This window comes from Aythya fuligula, chromosome 1, assembly GCF_009819795.1.
Source record: "Aythya fuligula isolate bAytFul2 chromosome 1, bAytFul2.pri, whole genome shotgun sequence".
NCBI classification, from domain to species: Eukaryota; Metazoa; Chordata; class Aves; order Anseriformes; family Anatidae; genus Aythya; species Aythya fuligula.
The window spans coordinates 176,080,515-176,103,898 of NC_045559.1; the positions used below are offsets into that span (position 1 = coordinate 176,080,515).

General features: G+C 40.3%; 1 protein-coding gene across 6 annotated transcripts in view; it reads right to left on the minus strand.

Moving 5' to 3' along the window:
* Positions 1-23,384, minus strand: part of ENOX1 (ecto-NOX disulfide-thiol exchanger 1) — a 365,043-nt gene that overhangs the window by 21,644 nt on the left and 320,015 nt on the right. For all 6 annotated transcript variants that reach the window (XM_032203166.1, XM_032203183.1, XM_032203192.1 and 3 more), the window contains 2 exons: positions 21,538-21,722; positions 3,805-3,912 (listed from right to left, as the gene is read on the minus strand). In XM_032203166.1, coding sequence (XP_032059057.1) covers positions 3,805-3,912; positions 21,538-21,722 — 293 coding nt within the window. The remainder of the gene's footprint in view (positions 1-3,804; positions 3,913-21,537; positions 21,723-23,384) is intronic.

Genomic DNA, 23,384 nt, shown 5'->3' on the forward strand with positions numbered 1-23,384 from the left:
TTGAGCCACAGTGAAATATGCTGTTTTTCATCCTATGATTGAACAAACAAGGAAAGGAGGACACACCACAGCTCTCTGGAGCCTGCAAACCATGGAGGTTTGTACATTTAGCGGAAGCACTCAAAAGCATTTAATCTTTATGTACATTTCTGAAAAGTTATGTGTTTATTCTAACTTAATTCAAAGTTAATATTTGGGGAGGGTGGAGATGGGAAACAATCAACAGAACTTTCCTCTATATTCCTTGGTCTCTATCTGTTTTTGCCAAAGAAGCCGGGGTCTGTTTAACAACTGATGATACAACTGTGACACTGAATGACAACAGTCCTAAAATCCAGGTGAATATGGATGTTATTATGTTTTGATTGGATGTCTGGCACAGAAACCTTGTCTGACTACCACTGTTGGATGACTGGTCAGATTACCTCTATCATCTTTTTGCTGAGCAGCAGCAACAGCTAAACTGCCTGTGAATCAGTTCTTGGCTTCTCACAGTTGCCAATCTGACAATTAAGGTAAGTGGGCCGTGATCTCTCTATACCTCATGATGCAGGCCTGTGTGAACCACTAAAGAGGTCCTGAAAGAGGGAAGAGGGCAACAATCCCTGATAAAGCAGTACAAAGAAGATCTGGGGACTGCAAACTCATCAGGTGTCCTGTCACTTCACTGACACTCATCTTTCAATGCCCTTGAAAAGCCTGCAACTCATACTAAAAGCAGTGTGATGCATTTCCAATGAATGCTGCGTGTTTTCCTTCCACTGAAATACAACCATCCTGTGAAAACATCTTGCTGTGAGGATGCTGGTAAGAACGAGACAAGAAGGCTACTTCCAGCCAAGAAAAGTTAGGTATTTCTGCATTGCGCTGTGAGCTGTTTCCTGATTCTGCCAATTTTTCATTTTAAATATTCACCTCATGTGGGCTGTCCCGTTGAGTTCAGCTGAATTACTCATCTGAATATGAAGTTAGGAGTGTGCTCAGGTATATAAAACTGTTCTGAGTGCTACGTCCATGTCCTGAGCACTCTGGGAGTGCTGTTCGTTACTTACCTTTCTCCTTTCCTTTTTCAGGTGCATCATGTGGCATCACCCTTTGGTGGCTGCTGGCTTCTTGGGCAATGCTCCACGTGCCTTTTGCTGGTGACATGCAGCTCTCCCATCCACCTCATGTATGTTTGATGGGAGAATGGGCTCAGCCTCCAGCCTGCATTGGTCTGCCAGGCTTTCACCCCACCACTGATTCGCACCATCAGCTCCCCAGTACTGCTGCACTTGTCTTAATCCAGAAGCACAGTGTTAATCCAACTAGTGCAGGCAGGATGCTTGAGCCTTTTTCTTTCTTTTATGTCCTGCAGTGCCCTGAAGAAGATGTCAGAGCTCAGGCAAGAAGCTGCTAGCATCCACATGTACACTAGAACCACTGCAGCAGGAGGTGGAGGTGAACCAGTGGAGATAATGGGAGAAAACTTGTGGGTATAAAATATGCTGCTGGATTCCCACAGGCTAAAGGGGTGAAGTCCCTTTTTTCCAATATTGTTTGTTTGTTTTAATTCAAATAGACTTTATACTCTTCTCTCACATCATAAATCATGAAACGTTGGAATAGAAACCTTGGAAAAACATACAGTATTGGAAAAACAGGCCTCGCCTTACCCCCAAGGCAGGCTCTGTTGCAGGTTGGTGGTGAGACTGATGTTACCAGCAGGGAGCATACTGAGGCTAAACACTGAACTAGTGCCAGTAACAACCAAGGGACTACCTGAAAGGTAGGGAGAAGAGGTAAGGAGCTGGAAGGCTCTCATACATCTCATGACGTGGTGGGGCAGGTCAGGTATAAACCAGTGGGCTCAAAGTCCTCTGACAACTGGAGCTGGTGGCTGTGGACCAGATATGGTCCAGAAGCCTTTTTGCTACCATTGTGTAATGTTGTAAACAAGCAAACAGCATCTCTCCCAGCAGGATATACAGGATGAATAGGTAGATTTTAGCAAAAGTATCAAAAAAAAAAAAAAAAAAAAAAAAAAGCAATAAAGATGGGAGCCCAGCACTGTTTATTTTTTGAAGAAATGTTCATATTTACTTGACTCTCCCATATGATTTTCAATATCCATGGTTGGAAAAACACACAGATGAGCTGTGGTGCTTGTAAAGGAAAGCTGTGAGCCTTGGCAAGTTGGGGGTCATTACTGCTAGGGGTTTTGCTATTCTGGAATATTTTGGAAATGGTTCAGGGTTATTGGAGAAGCACACTGGTTGTGTAGCTCTCTTTAGGAATTCTGGCCACTTAGAGCCTTAGCTCTAGGCATGTTTCAGTTAATGCTCAAGACAAATGCAGATCCATTGTGCCCTTCTTCCAGCTACTGTTTCGTCTGTCTGCCTAGCATGAGTGCACATTTGATTTGCAATTAGTAGGAGTCTGCAGAGATTCGGAAGTCACCCCTGTGGTCTCTATTGAGGCCTCATATCATAAGATATTCCTATATGTTTTTGCAGAATTTAATTGCTACCACAATATAAAATAACACCATGCAATTTCTTTTTTTTTTTTTTTTTTTTTTTTGACTATTCTATGATGATATACTTTGAATGCCATGTGAAAATGTAAATGAGATGCAGTTAACTCAAGAGATCTAGTAGTTTCTGTCTTTATAAATATGCTGTTACCTAATCCACTCTTTCTTATGGCATTTTTGTGTAATGCAGTCCTGCATCAGTTCTCATTTAGAAGGTTTTCTTTGTAGCCATAAATGCTAAGAACATATAGCATTTACTTTTCCCATTGCGCATATTAAATGTTTAAATCTGTTTGCAGACATATTCAGACATACATGCTGAAAACTCTTGAACATAAGAACTATCATCATTTTGAATCTCTGCCATCAAAGCAGTTCAGAACCTGCAGTCTTTCATCTACAGATACTAACCAACTTGCTAAATATTTTATCTCAAAGTTTATATATAAAGGACAAAAAATACGTCTCACAACAGAGACTGTGCCTATGCAGCACAGGTGGGGATTTGAGATTTCAGTGTGTCCAAGCCATGTGGCTTATACACAACGCATGTATTTGCGCACACAGTGCTTGCACACAGTGTGTACTGCTTCATTTCCAGATTTACAGATCTAGCTCCAGATTTTCTTTTTCTGCTAACTATCCATCTTACCTTGCTTATAAAACAGTACTATCAAATACACTTCTCAGTGTCACAGAACGCCTGAGTATCAAAGAAGGCTAACATTAAAGAGTCAGATTTACAGTTGTTTGCTTTTCACTGCTTAAATAAGTGCATTGGTGAACTACTACTTTTAATGCCATCATGATAAGCTTTTTTGTATACTCATATCTTCACATATTACACAGGAGATGGCAAGCTCTTTTTCTTCAATACTAGTCTTAAAAGAAAGTGTATTTGTTGTTGTTGCTTCCAATATGTTTGCTTTTCAGGCATATTTAACTTCCCCCCATTTTTTTTTTTTTTTAATTATTTTTTAATTATTCAGAGTGACAACACATTTCCCTGGTATCTATGTGAATAACATAAGTGGAAATGTTACTCAAGATGTGAAATTCACTACTGGATAGTGTAAAATAAGGGTCCACTTTCACTGTTTTCTTAAACTGTTAGCCCCAGCTGCATGCACAAATGCTAATCAGAGCAGACACATAGACTATATAATGTTATGTCTTGCTCACAACACAGTCAGTGGTCAGAATCCTATGCATTTTGTAGGCAAAGCCATGCGTCCTCCGTCCCCTTAGCATGCCTAAGACAGCACTTTTCTCCCATGAGAAGCACTCACCTGTTCCTGAAGGACTTTAAGCATTGCTTGTGTATGTGTTTGTTCTTCCTTGGCTTGCTCCAGCTCAGATTTTTTGTTATTTAATTCTTCCTGTATGCTCAGCAATTGCTGTACAAACAAAAGAGGGTTCTGGTTAGCACCGTCTGGATCAAAATTGGTTTTAAACCCTCAGTTTGATAAATCTTTGTTTCAAACAATGCTTTGCAGCCTGCTCCTACATTTATTATTGTTGCATAATCTGCTGTGTCTAAATGGACCAGAGGTAAATTATTTTCATCTGCATCTCCTTCTGCAGCAGTGCTCCACGAGTAATGCATCTGTTAATGTGTGTTAAGCTATTTGTTACATTAAAGTAGAAACTCCTGGTACAGTATATCACCCACGGAGGGACTGTCACATTCATCTGAACCAAAATCTTATTTGTAGAAGTGTATGCGGTGGTTTCAATAATACTAGGGTAAACACTATGGTACATAAATAATTTAAAAGCACAGCCTTTTAATATAATTAGTCATTGGCCCAAAGCCATTTTCATTCTATGCAAAGCAATATTCTGGAGAGCTTTCACATTGAGTTGCCAAGAAGACAAAGCTTGTATTTATTTATTTATTTATTTTCAACCATGCTGTGATATTTTATTAGACCAGGAAGATTGATGCCCTACAATCAATATATCAGCCAGGAAGATGGCTGATCTGAACTGTCAAAACAAAAAAACTATGTCCAAAACCATTTTTTATGAAGACAATTCTGGGGTGCAGGAACATCTTGAAAAGCCCACATCCCCTGGTCTTGGCTAGCTTCAGGTTCCACATAGATTTATTGTAACTGTTAAGAGCAGGTCAATAGATTTAATTAATCTGTAATAATGATATATTTTTATTTTTATGTGTAATATACATTGCTGAAGAGCAAGAGAGGACAACTAAGAGATTAAGAAGGAGTTTACAGTGCTTTCCCTTGGTGATCAAGAAAGGAAGCTCTGTTTTTCTTGCACAACTTATTGCTCTGCATACACTCCTTTCCAAGGACTACTTGAGCAAGCAAGTGCTTTAATAACTTGGATTACTGATCTAACTATGTGTCTAAGCATCTAAGACTTAGTTTGTGCTTGTGCTTAGGACTGATAACTCTGACTCAAACGGATGTTGTAGGTGTTCACTGTCTTGATTAGTTGGACACAACAAAAGTAGAAATAGCCCCTGGCCTTGTTCCACAACACTGGAAGTCCCAGGCACGAAGGGACTCAGTGCCAGTATTGTTTTCAGAGCTCCTATGAAACACTTGATATTTTGGGGCCTGACAGAGTTATTGGCAGTGCACTTCTCATGTAAGTGAACACCAGTTTGATGAATTCTGTCTGCCACGGATGTAAAAATCCATGTGGGTATATGTATGATTATATCTTGCACCCTCTTGCACTCTGCTATTCAGCTAGGTGTGCTCTTTGATGAATCTTGCCACCTGGACTGCTCCCTGAGGGCCTACAAGACACTGAGGGCCTTCAGGTATGTGCATCCACTCTACGACAGCACAAAAGCATTTCAAATCTCATGATTTTACATGAATAGCAAGTTCTGTTCCAGTGAGGCCCCACCAACTTCTGCATGGAAATCTCTACTTCTGGCAATTCCTGATGGGGACTGGATTGTCACCTCAGACTTGTCTTCATTTTGCCTGTTGGGTATCACTCTCTATATTCTCAGAAGATAAAATGAATTTATGTGTACTGTCATGTGTCACACACTGTTACCCATGCAGCTCCTTAGCACAGTTACAGATTTCCAGACATTTCATAACCTTCTAACCACAAAGGGACAATTTAGTCACCTCATGTAACCTCATGTTTATAACAGACCATTAATCTTCACTCAGGATAGTTTTAGCTGATGCCTGTACTTTAGAAAGAAGGGACTCCAATCCCCAGGAGGGAAACAAATCATACAAGACACAAGAAGGATACCAGAAGCTCTTTCAAGGATCCCTAGCAGAGACACCAGATTTTTGGCAAGGAGATGTGTCACCTGAATGGGGCTAGTGAAATTCCTCTCCTTCACAACTGCAACCTGCTTGACCTTACACACCTGGACAGGGCAAGGGCTTTTTAAGAAAAAGGGGTCTTTGCTCTCCACCTCAATGTCTTCTCTGAGTAGTTATGTCTCAACCAGTTTCTGACAATTCAAAGTGAGGATCCAAAATGAATTAAATGATCCTCACATAAAGCCAGGAATGCATTTAGCCAATAATGTACTGGGGAAGGAAACTTATTTGCCTCTCTAGGCAACAAGCTGAAATCCTGAATTATGAGGTTTTATTGCCATCATTGTCAGTACAGTGCTACAAGTACTGTGGAGTCCAGAGAAAACTACAAAGATATCCTGTCTTCTCCACAGCCCCTGAAGGAAGTGGGTAGACATTTAAGTCCAAGGAGAACATCACTACCTTCCAGACCAAACCTTCATCCTGTTTCAGAGATTTTACTCCAGATTCTGGGAGAAACCCTGGAGCTCATCCTTCTGAACAATGGAAATTCCTATTTAGAAGACCCCTGGTGAGTCTTAAATTAATCTCTGCCACTGGAAAGCCCTTTCACTTAGAGGTTGAACTTGTTATACTTTCACCAGAAGAATTAAAATCACCTTCCTCATCCTAACCCCTCATGGTTCTTCCATATTCAAGTCTTACATACCATGGACCAGCTCACAAACCACTACACCTTTATCTTCATATCTCCCACTTATATCTCCTGCTGTGTTTTAGTCTAATTATATCCCTCTTCCTTTGATCTTGACTTTAGGTTTTGTGTTCGAGGCAATTTTTTCAGAGCTGGCTGAGCATGGGAGGAAGTGGTGTGGCAGATGCAATGTGAGAGCACAATCAGAGATGCTCCCTGTTCTGCATCATTGTATTTGGCTCCAGACCAGCCAGGAACAAGAATCCCAGGAAAACATCCAATTTTCTCAGTTTGCATGGATTTGCAGCTCATACTGGTTGCAACATGATCTGCAAAGCATTTGACATGAGATAAAACTTTCTGGGAGTCTTAATAGTTAAACTGTAAACTACTGCAGGCTCTCTGTTTGTCCCTAGGCTCCTATTTTCAAGACAGCCAATGGGCCCCATTTTCACGGGGATGGAAAACAGAGCATCTGTAACTAGTGTACCGCATTCCCAGTCACACATAAGGTTTTTCATTCACAGAACTGGGACCTTCCCATCCAGCCCCCAGAGATGCCAGAATTGTTTAAAATTTGCAGTCATTCCCTGGGGCTTTAACCTTCTTTCTTTTTCTCTCCCTGACATTTACCTCTAAAAGCTGCAGAATCCGCTCATTTTGCATGGGTCAGGTTCAGAGCTTTCTTTTTCCTGTGTGGTTGATGCCATCAACAAGAACTAGTAACAAGGACTTATACCTGCCAAACAACATATTTTTTCCTTCTAGTCTTAATTTGGGAAATGACAAAATAGCTTTGACTGAAAAAAGTATCAGACTGAGACAGACAATCAGCTTGAAAAATTTCAGCATAAACACGTGATGTTTGGCAAAATTAGAAGCAAATGGAAAGATTTTACACTGGCAGGAATGAGGCAAGTTTCATAACAGTAACTGCTGTCATGCCTACTTATAAACAGACAGCCACTCCATAATGATTCTAATGAATGATGCCAAGATGATGGTATTTAATTATTCAGAATTATTTTGTTTCTCACATAAATGTGCTTATTAAAAATTGATCCTATAGATATTTCTTCTGCCCTTCAGATTGCATTCAAGTGCATACTACAATCAATTAAAATAAAAAATTGTTCTCCTTGGTTTTACTCGTTGTGCTGTCTGATCCTGTTCCACCTACTTCACCATCTCATCGAGCTTTTCTGCCAGAGCTTCCCCCCTCCGTGTCCACCCACCCACACAACATTTGCTACCCCGCTTCCCACCTGCTGTGTCCTGCTGGTTTGTCTCAGAGATTCTGCCAGCACAGCTATCAAAATGTCCCTTCCTCCAGTCTTGTCTCACCTCTCTGGCCATTTCCTTTAAGCCCTGATGCCCCTAGTTTTGTGGCACAGCCATGGCATTCAGTCAATAAGTCCCCATTTTTATCAGGCAAAGGAGCGACTTGTTGGCTATATAGCCAGGAAATTCCTGGTTCATTTGTTTATTCTCTTCTAAAGCAACACTTCTCAACATACAACTCTTCGGGTGTCTGGGTGTCCCCTGCCACTTGTGCAAGGATCTCTTTCCTGAGCCAAAATCATTGTGTTAGGAGGCAGAAAAGCATCTCATGGTGGAGAGATATATTATCCTTGCTCTAGTGAACGCCCTCTGCTGTTACTGGGGAGGGGAGAGGCTGGCTGCAGCCTTCTGCAAAAGGCAAGGGACAAGCTACCAGAGGCAAGAGTACACAACCCACACCCAACCTGACACAGAGAAAGCTTGATTTAGTGAGTGTTGATGCAAGGAGAAGATCTTTGAGGAAGGTTGGGGAATGTCCAACATCATGCTGTGGTAAGAAGGTAAAGGTAAGGAGAAGGGAAGAAGTCTGCTTCTGAAATCAGCAGGAAAAAATTTCCAGGACTGACTGTTAAATTGAAGGAGTCTGGAACTCTGAGGTTCCTGGAGAGAGGCACATGCACAGCCCAGCGTTCCACCAGCACTGCTCTGGAAATTCAGCTGGTGTCCATGCAAACAAAGGTATTTGCCACTATGGCTGCTGGGTTGTCCACAAGAGATGAAGCCCTGGAGTAGGTCAACATCAGATGGGTAAACATCACTAATTGGCATTTCCAGAGAGGAGACAAGAAAGCAAAAAGAATTAACCTACTAGTTGTCTCTCCAGATGCCAAGAAATGCATTTTACACAAGACCATGCAAGACAGCTTTCCTGTTTCCATTGGCAGTTCTGGAGCTGCTCTGTTTATAAATGGAAAAGATCCCTCTCCAGTGTTAGGCTTGCTTCATTCATGAGGACAAAATTCCTCCCCATTCATAAGTGGGTAGCTAATTTCTTTATATGGGAGGGACATGTGTGTGTTTTATTTTATTTATTTTTTTCCACACATTCCAACTTCCAATGCTGAATCTCTGTCAGCAACAGTTCAGTGCCGCCCATGTTGCATAGATCTTGAAAGTGCAGACAGAAAATTACTATCTTAAACCAATCCTCACAGCTTCTGAAACATTAAATATAGATGACATTATTGAAGCCAGATGAATTACTCAGACTGTGTACAATGCGGTGCCAGCGTGGCCAAGAATGCTAACGACTGAACAACAAACAGTGCCTTGAAATATATGAGAAGTCCTAAAGGGAAAGTAATAGCTGGTTGTTGTGTATCATGAAACATTCCTTCTCTTTCCTCTTCACCTCCCTGCCCACATTTCTTCTTTTGTCCCCAAAAGGCAGTGTTACATCTGTACATTTAAATATAAATTATGGACATATCCAGAAGGGAAGGCACACGCACAGCCTAGCAAAACAGAGAAGGATCTCAAAAGGAAAGCATGGTTGCCAGCGTGAAACCATCAACTTAGTACACTAAGAAAAGGGAGGCAGCTCAGAAGAGTCCAAAAGACCTGAGGCAGTACTTAGGATAATATAAGACTGACAGAACAATGAAAAAGGAAAACCAACATTTGCCACAAGTTTAACAGTTACATTGCTGAATGGTCCCATTCCTGCTTTTTGTTGTTGTTATTATTATTATTTTTATTTTCTGCAGCTGCTTGAAAAGAAATAGGAGAAGGAAGAAATGGAAGTGAAGAAGATAAGAAAAAAGGATGTGTCTGAGGTAGGAGCACTGACTTTGATCACAGATAACAGGCAGTTTCAGCAAACCAAGTCAATTTGGCCACAGGTGGACTGTCTCCAGCTTCTGGAGTAGCTGCAGAGTGTCTGGAAAATATTTGTGGCAAACTTTTGAAATGAGAATATCAGTCAAAGTGGGATGTTGTTACACAGCCTAACCGAGCCGACTTGTTTGAATAGACATCTTAGACAACCAGTGAACTTAGGTAAACTGAATTCTCCTACCTATATGATATTAGGGAGTAGCATATTATTTTTCACATACTATTTATGGGGAGTATATTTACTCCCTTATACAGGAAAAATGGGAAGATCTAGTTCACTAGGTGTCTAAAATGAAGGCAAAGCCCACGCGCTTCAAATAGGTAGGCTGATTCCCCCTCATGCTTTACTTTCTTCAATTCTGAATAGACTAAGGCTTCACAATATAAAGAAACCTGGGGAAGCAGTTCTCACTTGTGCAAAAGGGCAACAATTTCCCCTAAAAGTACACTAGAACTCGAGATCTAAAATTTTTGCAATCATAGACATTGGAAGGACTGCAGAGATCATCTAAAATTAAAGCACCAATTTACACTGACCATTTCTGAAGTTTTATTCTTTCTCCTTTTTCTTCCTAAAGCAAGTTTTGTGGTGTCAGTTTGAACTTTATCTCATAATATATATATATATATATATATAAAGAGTTGACTAGATGGAAAAAGGATAAAAATCAGCATGGAAAAAAAGTGTTTCAAAAGTCTTAAAGGCTGATCACAAATAACGAGGGAAATAATGGTAAGTATTTCTTGGTAGAGTCCTCCTTAAGTAGAAGGAAAAGAAATAATAAATCAAAATGAAATCTCAGGCACACAATCAATTGCAAAACAAAAACACAGATTGTTCTCTCAGTACTTCTGTGGACAGGCTGGAAGGGTGTTTGTGTCTATTTCTAAGACAGACAAGATTTCATATCACAAATGGCCAGCACATGGCAGGCTTGAATAATGAGAAAGTGACTTCCCAGCTGCGCAAATATGCATTAGTAACAAGACGTTGATGAGGCCAGACAAATCACCAAGGAAACAGAAGAATGTGAAAGACAAGTCAAAGAAGCTTTAGAAATAAGCCCTCGAGGAAGTTAGCCATCTTGCAGCAGTAAGGGCAACATACGTGCCATCCTAATGTATGACAAGGCATTATTAAAATAAAGAGCATGATTGTGGATTTTTTAAGGGAGTAAAGGGAAGTGCACTGTAATAGATCAGCACTTCTCCCCCCTTCCATCTCTCAGGGACCACTTGTGTTATAGAAATTATAGGGATGACATTGTTTGGATTGCTCATGGGGTTTGCAATGATAAAAGAGTCCCAACCCTGACCCCCTGTGCCATGGGCCAGAGCTGGTGAAAAGCTGTATGTTGATCAACAGCCCAGCTCCTGATTGCTTTGGGAAGCTACCTGTAAAATAAGCTACTCTGGTTCTGAGCAGAGAAAAAGAACATGGTGAACATGTTAGCTCCACAGGTTAGCCACCTCCGAAGGGGCAGGGGAGCTGGACATGCATTTGTTGTGTGTGTATCGAGGCAATACTCTACAACATTGTCCTGCTACCTCCTTAGAAAGACGTCTGTCATGCCCCCTGCTATGAGTTTGACTACAGAGGTCCAACAGCTCTGTAGCAGTCAAAACAGGAGTGGGCAGGAGTGACCCACAGAAATAAGGAAAAAAAAAAAAAAGCACAACAAAACAGATGGATGAACATGCAGAAACTACTTAAAGGGAGGTTACAGAGAAGATGTGGTCACGCTTTTCTCAGGTAAGGGTTGAGGGCTAATACACACAAGAAGGAACATCTTGATTACCTACATGTATAAAGAAAACATTACATGGTTAGTATGGCCAGCCATGGGAGCAACAGCTCAAAGAAGCTGTGGACTCTCCATCCTTGGAGGAATTGCAAATACAGCTGGATGGGGCCCTAAGAAAGACAGCTCCAGAGCTGACCCTGCTTTAAGCTGGGGAATGCTGTACATGATCTCCAGAGGTCCCTTTTGACTTACATAATTCTATGATGCTAAAGAATACCTAATAGATATAAGATAAAGAGGTCTCAGTTTCTTTTGTTTCCATAAGGCATAGTAATTCAGACACACAAGAGGCAGCATTTGGGATTGGAGAGCAGATGAAAGGAGAACTTGGAACTCTGCGCTGGTGCGGCCTCACCTCGAGTACTGTGTGCAGTTCTGGGCACCACAGTATAAAAAGGACATGAAACTGTTGGAAAGTGTCCAGAGGAGGGCTACGAAGATGGTGAAAGGCCTGGAGGGGAAGACGTACGAGGAACGGCTGAGGTCACTGGGCCTGTTCAGCCTGGAGAAGAGGAGGCTGAGGGGAGACCTCATCACAGTCTACAACTTCCTCGTAAGGGGGTGTCGAGAGGCAGGAGACCTTTTCTCCATTAACACTAGTGACAGGACCCGCGGGAACGGGGTTAAGCTGAGGCAGGGGAAATTTAGGCTGGACTTCAGGAGGGGGTTCTTCACAGAGAGGGTGGTTGCACACTGGAACAGGCTCCCCAGGGAAGTGGTCACTGCACCGAGCCTGTCTGAATTTAAGAAGAGATTGGACTGTGAACTTAGGCACATGGTCTGAACTTTTGGGTAGACCTGTGCGGTGTCAAGAGTTGGACTTGATGATCCTTAAGGGTCCCTTCCAACTCAGGATATTCTATGATTCTATGATTCTATGTCTGAAGTCCGCAGTTTTCTTTGTCAAGTAATTTTTAAGCATTACTCTTACTCTAATAAAGAAAGAAAAACAGTCTTAGTCTAATGTAACAATATATATTGTTACACTAAATGAAGAAAAGGCTGAAGTCATTAGGGTCCTTACAGGATCAGCCCCTCCTCCTAGAACTGAAATCCTCACAATTTACAAGTAGATTTTTACTGCTAGCGTAAGGGATTCTCTCTGGGATCTGATTTTCACAGCAGATTACTGAAGGACTTTGATTTTGATGGAGTCTTACAGAGGGGAGAAGTTTGGACAAAGCAATTACACCTCATCAGGAAATCTCCCTCCTACCTTTGCTAAATGAGGTCACTGGCATGTTATATAGCCCTTGCCTTTTACTGGCAATGGGTGAGTGAGCAGATGGGCTTACAGTTTGCTCTGATTCAGATCAAATGAAGAGGGCTGATCCCAGATGAGTGTCAGATTCTCTCTGCTCTCATAACCTACAAGGCAACCACCTGGCACCTGGCATGATGGACAGTCAAGAGAAGACATGGTCATTCATTCTTAGCAACCTCCTCTTCTCCAGCCTTTCACCTGTACCTGTCCATTTCAGGTACCTCCTCACCAGGCAACAGCACTTGAACTTTATGACCACAACTATTCTTTCGTGGGACTGCAAACAAACATGTTACAGCACGCTCTTTCTTAGCAAATCAAATTATTATTAGAATTATTTTTAATTTTGATTTTTCCTATTCAAGAAGAAATATTTTCTTCACTTTAAAGGAGAACAAAAAGACCTGACACATTTAACTAGGAGAACAATTTACATGAGTCAATTTACCTTCTGTTATTCCCATTGGAACTTAGTTCCTTGCTGAGGAAGCAGGGCTCCTTGTAATGAAAGCATCAAATGCTTTTGGAACCTATGTAATCAGCAAGCCAATACTAGTATTTAATATTTAGAATATTTTAAAGAATTCACGTAAGATTGCTAGATCACAGAATCACACAGAATCACAGAATTTCTAGTTTGGAAGGGACCTCAAGATCATTGAGTCCAACACTAACACTAACTAGTCCTAACACTAACAGTCCCTACTAAACCATATCCCTAAGCTCTACATCTAAACGTCTTTTAAAGACTTCCAGGGATGGTGACTCCACCACTTCCCTGGGCAGCCTGTTCCAATGTCTAACAACCCTTTCGGTAAAGAAGTTCTTCCTAACATCTAACCTAAAACTCCCCTGGTGCAACTTAAGCCCATTCCCCCTCGTCCTGTCACCAGGCACGTAGGAGAACAGGCCAACCCCCACCTCGCTACAGCCTCCCTTGAGGTACCTATAAAGAGCGATAAGGTCACCCCTGAGCCTCCTCTTCTCCAGGCTGAACAAGCCCAGCTCCCTCAGCCGCTCCTCGTAGGACTTGTTCTCCAGGCCCCTCACCAGCTTCGTCGCCCTTCTCTGGACTCGCTCAAGCACCTCGATGTCCTTCTTGTAGCGAGGGGCCCAAAACTGAACACAGTACTCGAGGTGCGGCCTCACCAGAGCCGAGTACAGGGGGATGATCACCTCCCTAGCCCTGCTGGTCACACTGTTTCTTATGCAAGCCAGGATGCTGTTGGCCTTCTTGGCCACCTGAGCACACTGCTGGCTCATATTCAGCCGACTATCAACCATCACTCCTAGGTCCTTCTCTGCCTGGCAGCTCTCCAACCACTCATCTCCCAGCCTGTAGCTCTGCTTGGGGTTATTGCGCCCCAGGTGCAGGACCCGGCACTTGGCCTTGTTGAACTTCATGCAGTTGACCTCAGCCCATCGGTGCAGCCTATGCAGATCCTCCTGCAGAGCCTTCCTACCCTCAAGCAGATCGACACACGCACCTAGCTTGGTGTCATCTGCAAACTTACTGAGGGTGCACTCAATGCCCTCGTCCAGATCATTGATGAAGATATTAAAGAGGACCGATGGTACAACTGACATGACTTGTTTTTCACTAGACTATGCTAGTGTGCTAATGAAGATACTAGTTGATTTATTTCATATTTTAAATTGAATGTATGCACCAGATTATTTCTCTCTGAAGTGTTTATTCTTCCTGTCAATCTCACTTTAGTTTTACCATGATAGCAAGCAAAAATACGCTACCTTCCACCATTTCACCACTACAAGATCTATCAAGAATACATGTATGGTGTTTAAAGTATCTATAGGCCCTTATTTACACTTCTCCACTTCCCCTAGCAGTGTTGAAGTGGTGCTTTTTTTTTTTTTTTTTTTAAGTATAATCAGAAAGAGTAAGTATTTTCTGGAAGTTGGGATGTGCACAGTACTGTACAGAGCCTTGAAAAGCAGAAGAGAACAAAAAGAATACTTATGGGAACATTTGTCTCTGTCCTGGAAGCAGACATATTTCTTACTGGCTTCTAACTATCAACCATAGGGTAAAAGAAGAAGAGTTGGACCTGGAAGCAAACATCTGGACATTGGGTCCAGTTTCTTGCTTTTATCTTGTATCACATTAAATTATTAGTAATGATCTAATGAACGGTATTGTCATTATTACCCTAGTGCTGCTTTTCTAGGAAAACAGAAAGATCTAATTAGAATTCATACTGGAAGAGTAATAAAAACATTTCCAACTTAATTATTCTGGTCTATTTATTCAGCAGGTAAAAAGCAAATACAAGGGGTAATGTTTTTATCTCTATTATTTACTCTTCTCTTTAATACTGCATTTGCAGAAGAATCAGTTTATAGTTGTGCATAAGTACATTGTCTGGGTTGTGTGCTGAATAGATGTTTGGTGTTCAAGAGGTAGTTAGATAAAAAAGACTGCAAAGCTCCTTTGCATTTAGGGTATATTAATAAATATAGCCATAACATGCTCCATCTATTCAACAATGATGCTATTTTCAGCTCTAAACTAATATAGAACCAACCTATATTTAAGGGTAAATGGTTGTTACAATGATCACAGCACTCACAAGGCACTGTATTCAGCAATTTTCAGCCAACAAAAAATATCTCTGTGACTTCTGACATTTCACGAAGTTTCCAGGTGAGAGAAAGGAATGACAGTGACAGTTAACAACCAAACATCTGTGAAGAATCTGAGAGATGAGGACCTAAATGTCACCTGAGGCATACTGAAGGAGGATAAGTGATGGAAAGACGGTGGAAAAGTGATGTGGAAAGAAGGTCTCATGATGCCCCATCTTACTTACTATTGAACTTTCTTGGACAGAAACGTGCTTTTCTACTCCTAGTGAATGAGAGTGGACCATGGGAAGAATAAATTCTTCCATTACTTGGATGAGAAGAATCTTCTTATGATATAGTATAGGCTAGGAAGGTCCTAAGTAACGTCACCTTTTGTAGGGAAAAAAGAAAAAAAAAACAACAAAAAACTAGTCTGCTGCTAGGTCAGTGAGGAGATCTGAAAGTGGCTGGTAATGGTAGAAATTTAATTAATTTCATAGCAGCACAGTGAAGCCAACAGTAGAACAATAGCTAATTTGGGCCTTTTTACTTGAAATTGTTACTACTTGAAATTGTTACTATATGTTTGATATATTGTCTTGCTTAAAAAGCTGACAGAGACATGACCCTTATGCCAACTCACTTAGATAAAAGGGACCCAATCCAGTTCACAGTGACTGTCCATACAGTGGAAGCGGTGTGTACCCCACAGTCCTTGTCACTGAAGGTATACTCTGGCCATACTCCAGGATGAGCAAGCAGTGAATAAAAGGAAGGAGCTGCAATGTGCTTCAGCAGCTCTCCTCCTGACCACAACCATGAGGCATATTACAGAGCAAACTCTTTTCCTCTGGATGAACACAGAAAGCCTGAAATGACTTCTAGTCATCTAGCATTTATCAGAGCCCTTTGAGATCAGACATATAATTTTCAGATGCATGTACTATTTATTTTACATGCTAACTGATTAGTAAACTGCAAAAGCTAGTTCTCAATGGGAAATGTCATGAGTAATGTGGCCTTCGCAGAAAGACCTCGTGTTGAATATTGAACAACAAGACCAGGGATGTATTGAATAGGTGATAATTAACTGTGCACTCCCTGTCTGCAGCACTGAACAGGGAAGGGTCCCTGAGGTATACAGAGCAAAATACTCAGTCAGTAGTTCTGGCAGTTCCTGCCTTCTGAGCACTCAGGTTTGCAATCTGCATTGCTGTTGGAGGAAAACTGATACTGTTTTGGGAAAAAAAAAAAAAAAAAAAAAAAAAAAAAAAGAGAGACAAAAGAGCGCTTTCATTGTGCTGCATCAGAGTGACACCCACATGGATCATTAACAGGGTCAAAATGTGTTCAGATTCCTGTGGAGACACCCAGAGCTACCAGAATCAATGACAATGGCACCAGCATATCAGCCTGTATGTCAGCCCTATGCCTACCACCCACGACTTTTCTTATTGTTTTTGCTTTTCACTCCAAGCACTGATTTTAAGTGAGGCACCTCCGCATATCCCCTGCTCATGCAATAACCCCGTGGCTAGGCTTTAATGCTTCACCACCAACGAAGAGGATGTCATGGTATGTTAGGAATATGGATCTAAGCCCAGATAATGAATCAGGCCCCTTGGGGGACCTGGGCAATGAGGTGCCTCTTAAATGTCCCAGATAAACCCAGCATGTGCAACAGAAGGACTGTAGGCACTTGGGTGCATTCCTGGAGAAAAAATAAGTGGAAGCACGGTTTAAATGGGGGTTTCTGGATCATGCCATTGCTTGCAGAAGCTTACATTCAGCCTATATTGGATCATGCTTAGGGAGTTGTGAGAGGAGAGAACATCAGCAAGGCATATTTACATGATGCAGCGAAGAACCCCACTGAATTACCAGCCTATTGGAAAATCAGCCAGTTTAGTACTGCCATGCAAGTGTGGTAACACACGCCGGCCAATTAAGCCTGACAGAATGATGGAACTAACTAGTTCAAGTAGAGACCCAGTAGAGAGCTAGACTGTTTCCAGGAACTGAACCATACTTTGCAGATTTAGGACTAACTTGAGGCTTAAAACTTTGCATTGGTGGCTGTGCTGTGGAGATGGTTCATAAACAACCCTGGCTGCCCAGGAAAGATGTGAAATTGGTTTGGATATGTGCTAATGACTGACATTGCCTATGTGGCACACTGAGATTTTTCAAAGGCTTGCATTGTTATCAGTTTCAGGCAGATTTTATAAAGGATGTGGAAACCATATCACTGAATCCATAGTGACTCACTGTCAAATTCCGAATCAGTTTTTCAAAGCATGAAGGTGACAAGTGCATTTCCTCAAGAATTGTATTTGGTGGACAACAAACAAAAGAAAATATTTTTTTTTTCTTTTCACTTTGTTCTTAGAAGGGCTGACAGATTTTGATGAGAATTTTTCAAAAGACTCTACTTGCTAATTCACAAGGAACACGTAAACCCAAATGGTTAAAATTTGGACAAGTTATTTACCCACTGAAATCTGAGTCTTCATAATGGCAAGCATTAAGCAACACTACTAGCTGCTATTTTTTGCATTACCTATAGTCATGTATCTGGTAAAACATTTCAGAAAAAGAGAAAAGATTTAAAAAAAAAAATCTTACAGCTGTGTTGTGAAGTATTGTAAAAATAGTTATAACTAAAACATCCCTCCTTATGATCACAGACTTTATTACAGAATACCAAACACTGCTGAAAAACGGAGCCATTTGAAAAGTGATCTGCTTGGTATGTGTGTTCTCATATAGAAATAAATTGAAGGCAATACCACCTATGCGGCAGTGACAAGTTAATTCAATTTCCATCTCAAAATCAGGTAAAGTGTATCTCATTTGTTACCATGGATACAAGACATTATTTCCATTTGTTTGAGATCTCACAGTGGGTATGAAATTAAACTGTGACACGGTTTTATGGAGGAAGTTGACTCAAAACCCCATAAGTTCAACGTCATTAGTCCAAAGGATTTTCTTTTTCAGACACAATAAATAGGCAGGTTGCTACTACTGCCCATAAGGTACACCTTATAAACAAACATCTATGTGATTTTGCTGATGCTACTTTGGAGCAGTAGGATTGATGGAAGAGAAAATAAACATTCATTTCATCAGTCCTTCAAATGTGGGAAATAATCCTGAAAAATGTCCAGATGGTAGAAGTACATTAAAAATACATTGATGTTGTGTTATTTGCTATTGTTTGGCACCAAATATGTTTACAAAAAAAATCTTGATTCTGAAAATGCATCCACTTTTTCTCAGATAAATCTGCTTTTCAGACTGCAGCTCAAATCAATTGTTTTCTAATTCTAGAAACCAGAAGAAAAAAGAGTTTTATGAAAGAGTGGGTAAGAATGGAGAGGAAAGAGAGAGGTGAAATACATTTTTTTTTAATGCTGACATATATGTAGGCTCTGGGAATTCAGTGGCATTCAGTTTACCTTGTCTGAAATTAATTTTAATATATACAAAAGGATAAAAGAGAATACAGGTCTTCTTGTTAAATTATTACCACTCAAGTCCTGGGTATATGTTTAATATTTCATAGACAGACTGATTTCCATAGATGCAGAGCACCTGCTATACTGATGGATTTCAGCGAAGGTTGTCATCTCTCAACATTTACAAAACCAAGCTGAGATAAAACAAAGCCTACCTAAATCAAAGGTTTAGTTCTAAATATTGATGGATGAACTGCATGAAAAGCACAAAGGTCTTGAGATATCATGACTACGGCTAATCATTGAAATCCAAAGCCATCATCCAGCTGCTTAATTGACTGATAATTCCCCACCAGATATTCTGAACTCCACCCCTTGTGCCTCCGTGTTGCTGCCCTCCTCAGCATATTGTCAGACTGGATTATCTGTAGTGTCTTCTCCAGCTCCTTGGGCCATCTCTAATTATATCCCACTGGGAGTTGGTAGGTTTGATCCCCCAGATAGCAAAATAGAAAAATTCAGAACCTCACAGCAAAATTGTCACAAACATAAAAACTCTCAGAGGAACGGGGACTACAGTGGCCATTGCTCAGCTGAACAAAGAGATAAGTAAGTCACTCTGTGTTATTGGCTTGCATTATTAACATTTGCTTGAAGATACAATAGCAATCTATTTATATTCTCCAGACTTGATTATCCTTCATCCAGACCCCAGGTAGGAAATTATAATAATGCAAAATGAGCATTATGGCTCTAGTATTTTGATTTAGTAGTATTTTGCGTCTACTTTTCTCTAATTTTAATGGAGAATTAGCACCAGGCTGAAATTTAGCACAATATTTATATATGCAGTTAAATTTAATGAAGCCAGTGATATTTAAGTACTCATTTATATAAGGATAACATCGTGAACAGACCTCAAGCATATTTAAAGTACACTGAAACCTTGAGTATTTCTGATTAGACTCATTCCCAAATGATCAATGACTTTTTTTTTCTATTTTTCAATATATATATATATTTTTCAGAATTACTCCACTAGATATTAATTCTCCCTGATTTTGTACAACCATAAGGGCTTAGATAGGGCTTATGTTCATACAAACACGTGTAGTACTTAAACTTGTCTTGTACCCTGTTATTTGGTGTTAAGAAGGATTTGTAGACTGGTTGGATTTGATAGGTACTGTGATAGCAATGCAATTCCTAATCCAGCCAGGCAGGCAGCTCATACGTAAATTAATATCTTCTGGCTGAGGAGTTTTGTCATAAAAAGCAGCTTAGTACAATCTGGAAGTGGGTACGACTTGTCCTCTTCTGGAATCTAATTACCAGGAATGATTGAGGAGGACATGTGTTGCTTCAGGGCACTCATGAACAAGGCAAAATTAACCTCTTCAGTAACATAGCTCTGCAGCTTTGTTCTAAATCATAGAGTCTTAGAATGCTTTGGGTTGGAAGGTACCTTAAAGATCACCTAGTTCCAACCCCACTGCCATGGGCAGGGATGCAACTCAGTAGATCATGTTGCCCCAAACCCCATCCAACCTGGCCTTGAACACCTCCAGGGATGGGACAACCACAGCTTCTCTGGGCAACCTCTTCCAGTGACTCATCACCCTCTGAGTAAATAATTTCTTCCTCATTTCTAATCTAAATCTCCCCTCTTTTAGTTAACAGCCATTCTCCTTTTTCCTATCACTACAGGACCTCATAAAAAGTCTCTCTCCGTATTTCTTACAAGGCCCCTTTAAGTATTGAAATGCCAGAGTCAGGTCTCCTCGGAGTTTTCTCTTGTCCAGACTGAACAACTCTGATTCCTCAGCTTTTCTTTGCAGGAGAGGTGTTCATCATAGATGGAAGACCAGAACAGTGTCATGGTGAGCCACTGCTCTTGCCTTTTGTTATTATTATTTATTTATTTTTTTGCCCTTGCTGAATGTAGGTGCTTGGGCAGGAAAGAACTATTACACATTCAAGTTGAAAGAGAAATGCTTATGTGTAAATGGACATGTGAGGTGAAGCAGTGGGAACAGTCTGGATGTGCTTGCCAAGTCTTTCCCTGCACCATGTCAAGAGCTCACTGACAGATAAGGGATAAACTGATAAACTGAGCCCCCCCAGCAGGGACGCATTGCAGTTTATGGCTGACTGGCATTAGAAGAAAACTTTGTTGCTGCACTGAACCACTTAAATATTGCCTGAATGGAAACATTACATGCATGGTTCAGCATACATAAAAAAGATATTGGGAGATAACACCAATGTTACTATCCATTTGTAAGATAGCAGAAGGACTGTCTGGACAAGCTGGAGATGTCTGAAATCCTCAAACAAGAGGCAGAAGAGGAAAAGAAAGCTGAGAAGTGAAGATGCATCTAAAGATGCAGATGAATGCAAATGAAGGTGCCACAGAGCACTGGAAAAACTTTTTTTTGAACTTCTATGCAGAATTAAGGCTAATTGGATTAAATGAGAAGAGAAATAGGGGATGTAGAAAAGCAATTTGCTCATAACTACAACAAGCATGAGGATTTTCCTTGAGTGATCAATGCATTTAGTGATTACTAAAATGACTGTCCCTACAAATGTCCCATTTCTCCTTCTCTTTCCCCCCCTCAGTCCCCCCCAGCTAAAATCTACATCATTTTGACTTTGAAAAGAAATCAGACTAATAATTCATGGCTAATAGCCTTGAATATAGCACAGCTCCTTGGCACCACTTTCCTAAAAAAGAAAACCCATGTTTTTCTTCTATAGCAATACCTGCTGCATGCCTTGCATTGTCTGCTGTAGAAACTGCAATTGCTGGTCTTTTGTAAGGCTTTCTTCTGTTCGAAAAAGCTGCCCTTTTTCTTGTTTCAGAAGCTCCACTTCATTCCTGTAAGCATCCAGTTGCCATCGAAGACTATCATTCTCTTCTTTAAGTGCATATGCTTGGGCAGCTAGTGCTAAGAGAAAATGAAAATGCAAAGAAATCAGTAAAACGGATTGTTTCCTTACAAATAATGCAGAAGACATTGTCAGGGGAGACGACAATAGAGCTGGAAGCCAGTGAGACATTTCAGAGTTGAGACAAGACCTAGTAGAGCTGAAAACGATTAGGTTCTGGCAAAGACTGTCACTGGGAAGTTATTTCATGGGATGGAAGGAGCTATAAAGTGACCCTGGATAATTCAAATCCTACATGCAATCTGGCTGCTAAATTTAGACTTATAGTTTAGGAAGAAACTGGCACGTAATCTAGGAGCAAATCACCCCCCAGCTTTGCAGTATTTTTCCAGTGATGTTATAGAATCTGATACAATCATTTAATATTTATACTAGGATAGTGCAGATCCAATCAGATCTCTGCTAAGGAATTTAGACTATGTAAAGTTGTCTGGATTTAATCCCATGAGAGAAGAAACACCGATATTCCTCTCCGATCTCCCCATGAACTACTTCATAGCAATGGTTATAAGGATCCATTTAGACAGAAAAATGATGTAATAGAGTAAAATTATATAAAATGCAAATGATCAGAAAAAGTGTTGGCACTACAAGAACATTACTACATTAAAGGCATTGAAAGACACTTAAGTCATTTCCTTAGGAAGCTCCATTTGGCCCCTTTTCAATTTAGAATGGCATTTTTATTATCATAACTGATAGCAGGTGTTTGTGAAGAAATCGATTAGTATGCAGGGATGGAAATTACGTTTGCCAAATGACTTGCACAGTCTGCAATATAAGCTAAAATTTGTGTAGCAAAAGGCAGAGGGCTATAAAGCATGTAGTAGGAACATTATTTAAATAAATTATCTGAACATAAATACATATAGGGAAGTGTGGCATTCACTGCTTTAGGAGCATGGTTATCATCCTATAGAAGAACCCACCCTGGTAGTATTTATACTTGGCAGTATCAGTGGTCATTTGGCATAGCAAAGTGCCATACTATACTATTTTCTTTCCTGGAACCAGATAACACAACAACATTACAGAGCAGCTGTAATTAAAAAACAACAATCTACCATAGCCAATTCTATCAACATTTGGTAACTGAAGCACATAACTGATTTACATTCCTGATTAAATGATTTCAGGCTTGATATTACAGAATTCTTTCTTGCCCACCTACAATAGCAGTATGGTTAAACTCCAAATTATCAGAAATTGTGTATTAACTCCACCTAATGTTAGGCTTCTCTTGACTAGACCTTTCACAGATAAAGAGTCCCCTGTTCCCTATGATAACACAATTCAGCATTTTTGTGAAATTATAACAGCTTTAGATGTCACAGTATTTCATTACCAATAAAAATGTTTCATCTTTGATGGGACAAATTTATTTTTATCTGAGATATTTTTATTAATTTTAAAATAATACAAGAGCATTATCCAAAATATAGTTATCTGGTATTAAAATATAGATGTGGATTAGTTATTGTGCTTAATTTGGATATTCTACAGGATCTCTCTGGAAGATTTAATAAGAGTTACAGTATTGTTACATCAAATTAAATTGTTCTGAAAAGCATGTAATCATCTTCCCATGACAAAATTTACCCTCAAGAAATTGCAATGATGAGTCCAATGAGCAAACAAATAAGAGGATGATTTAATTTTAT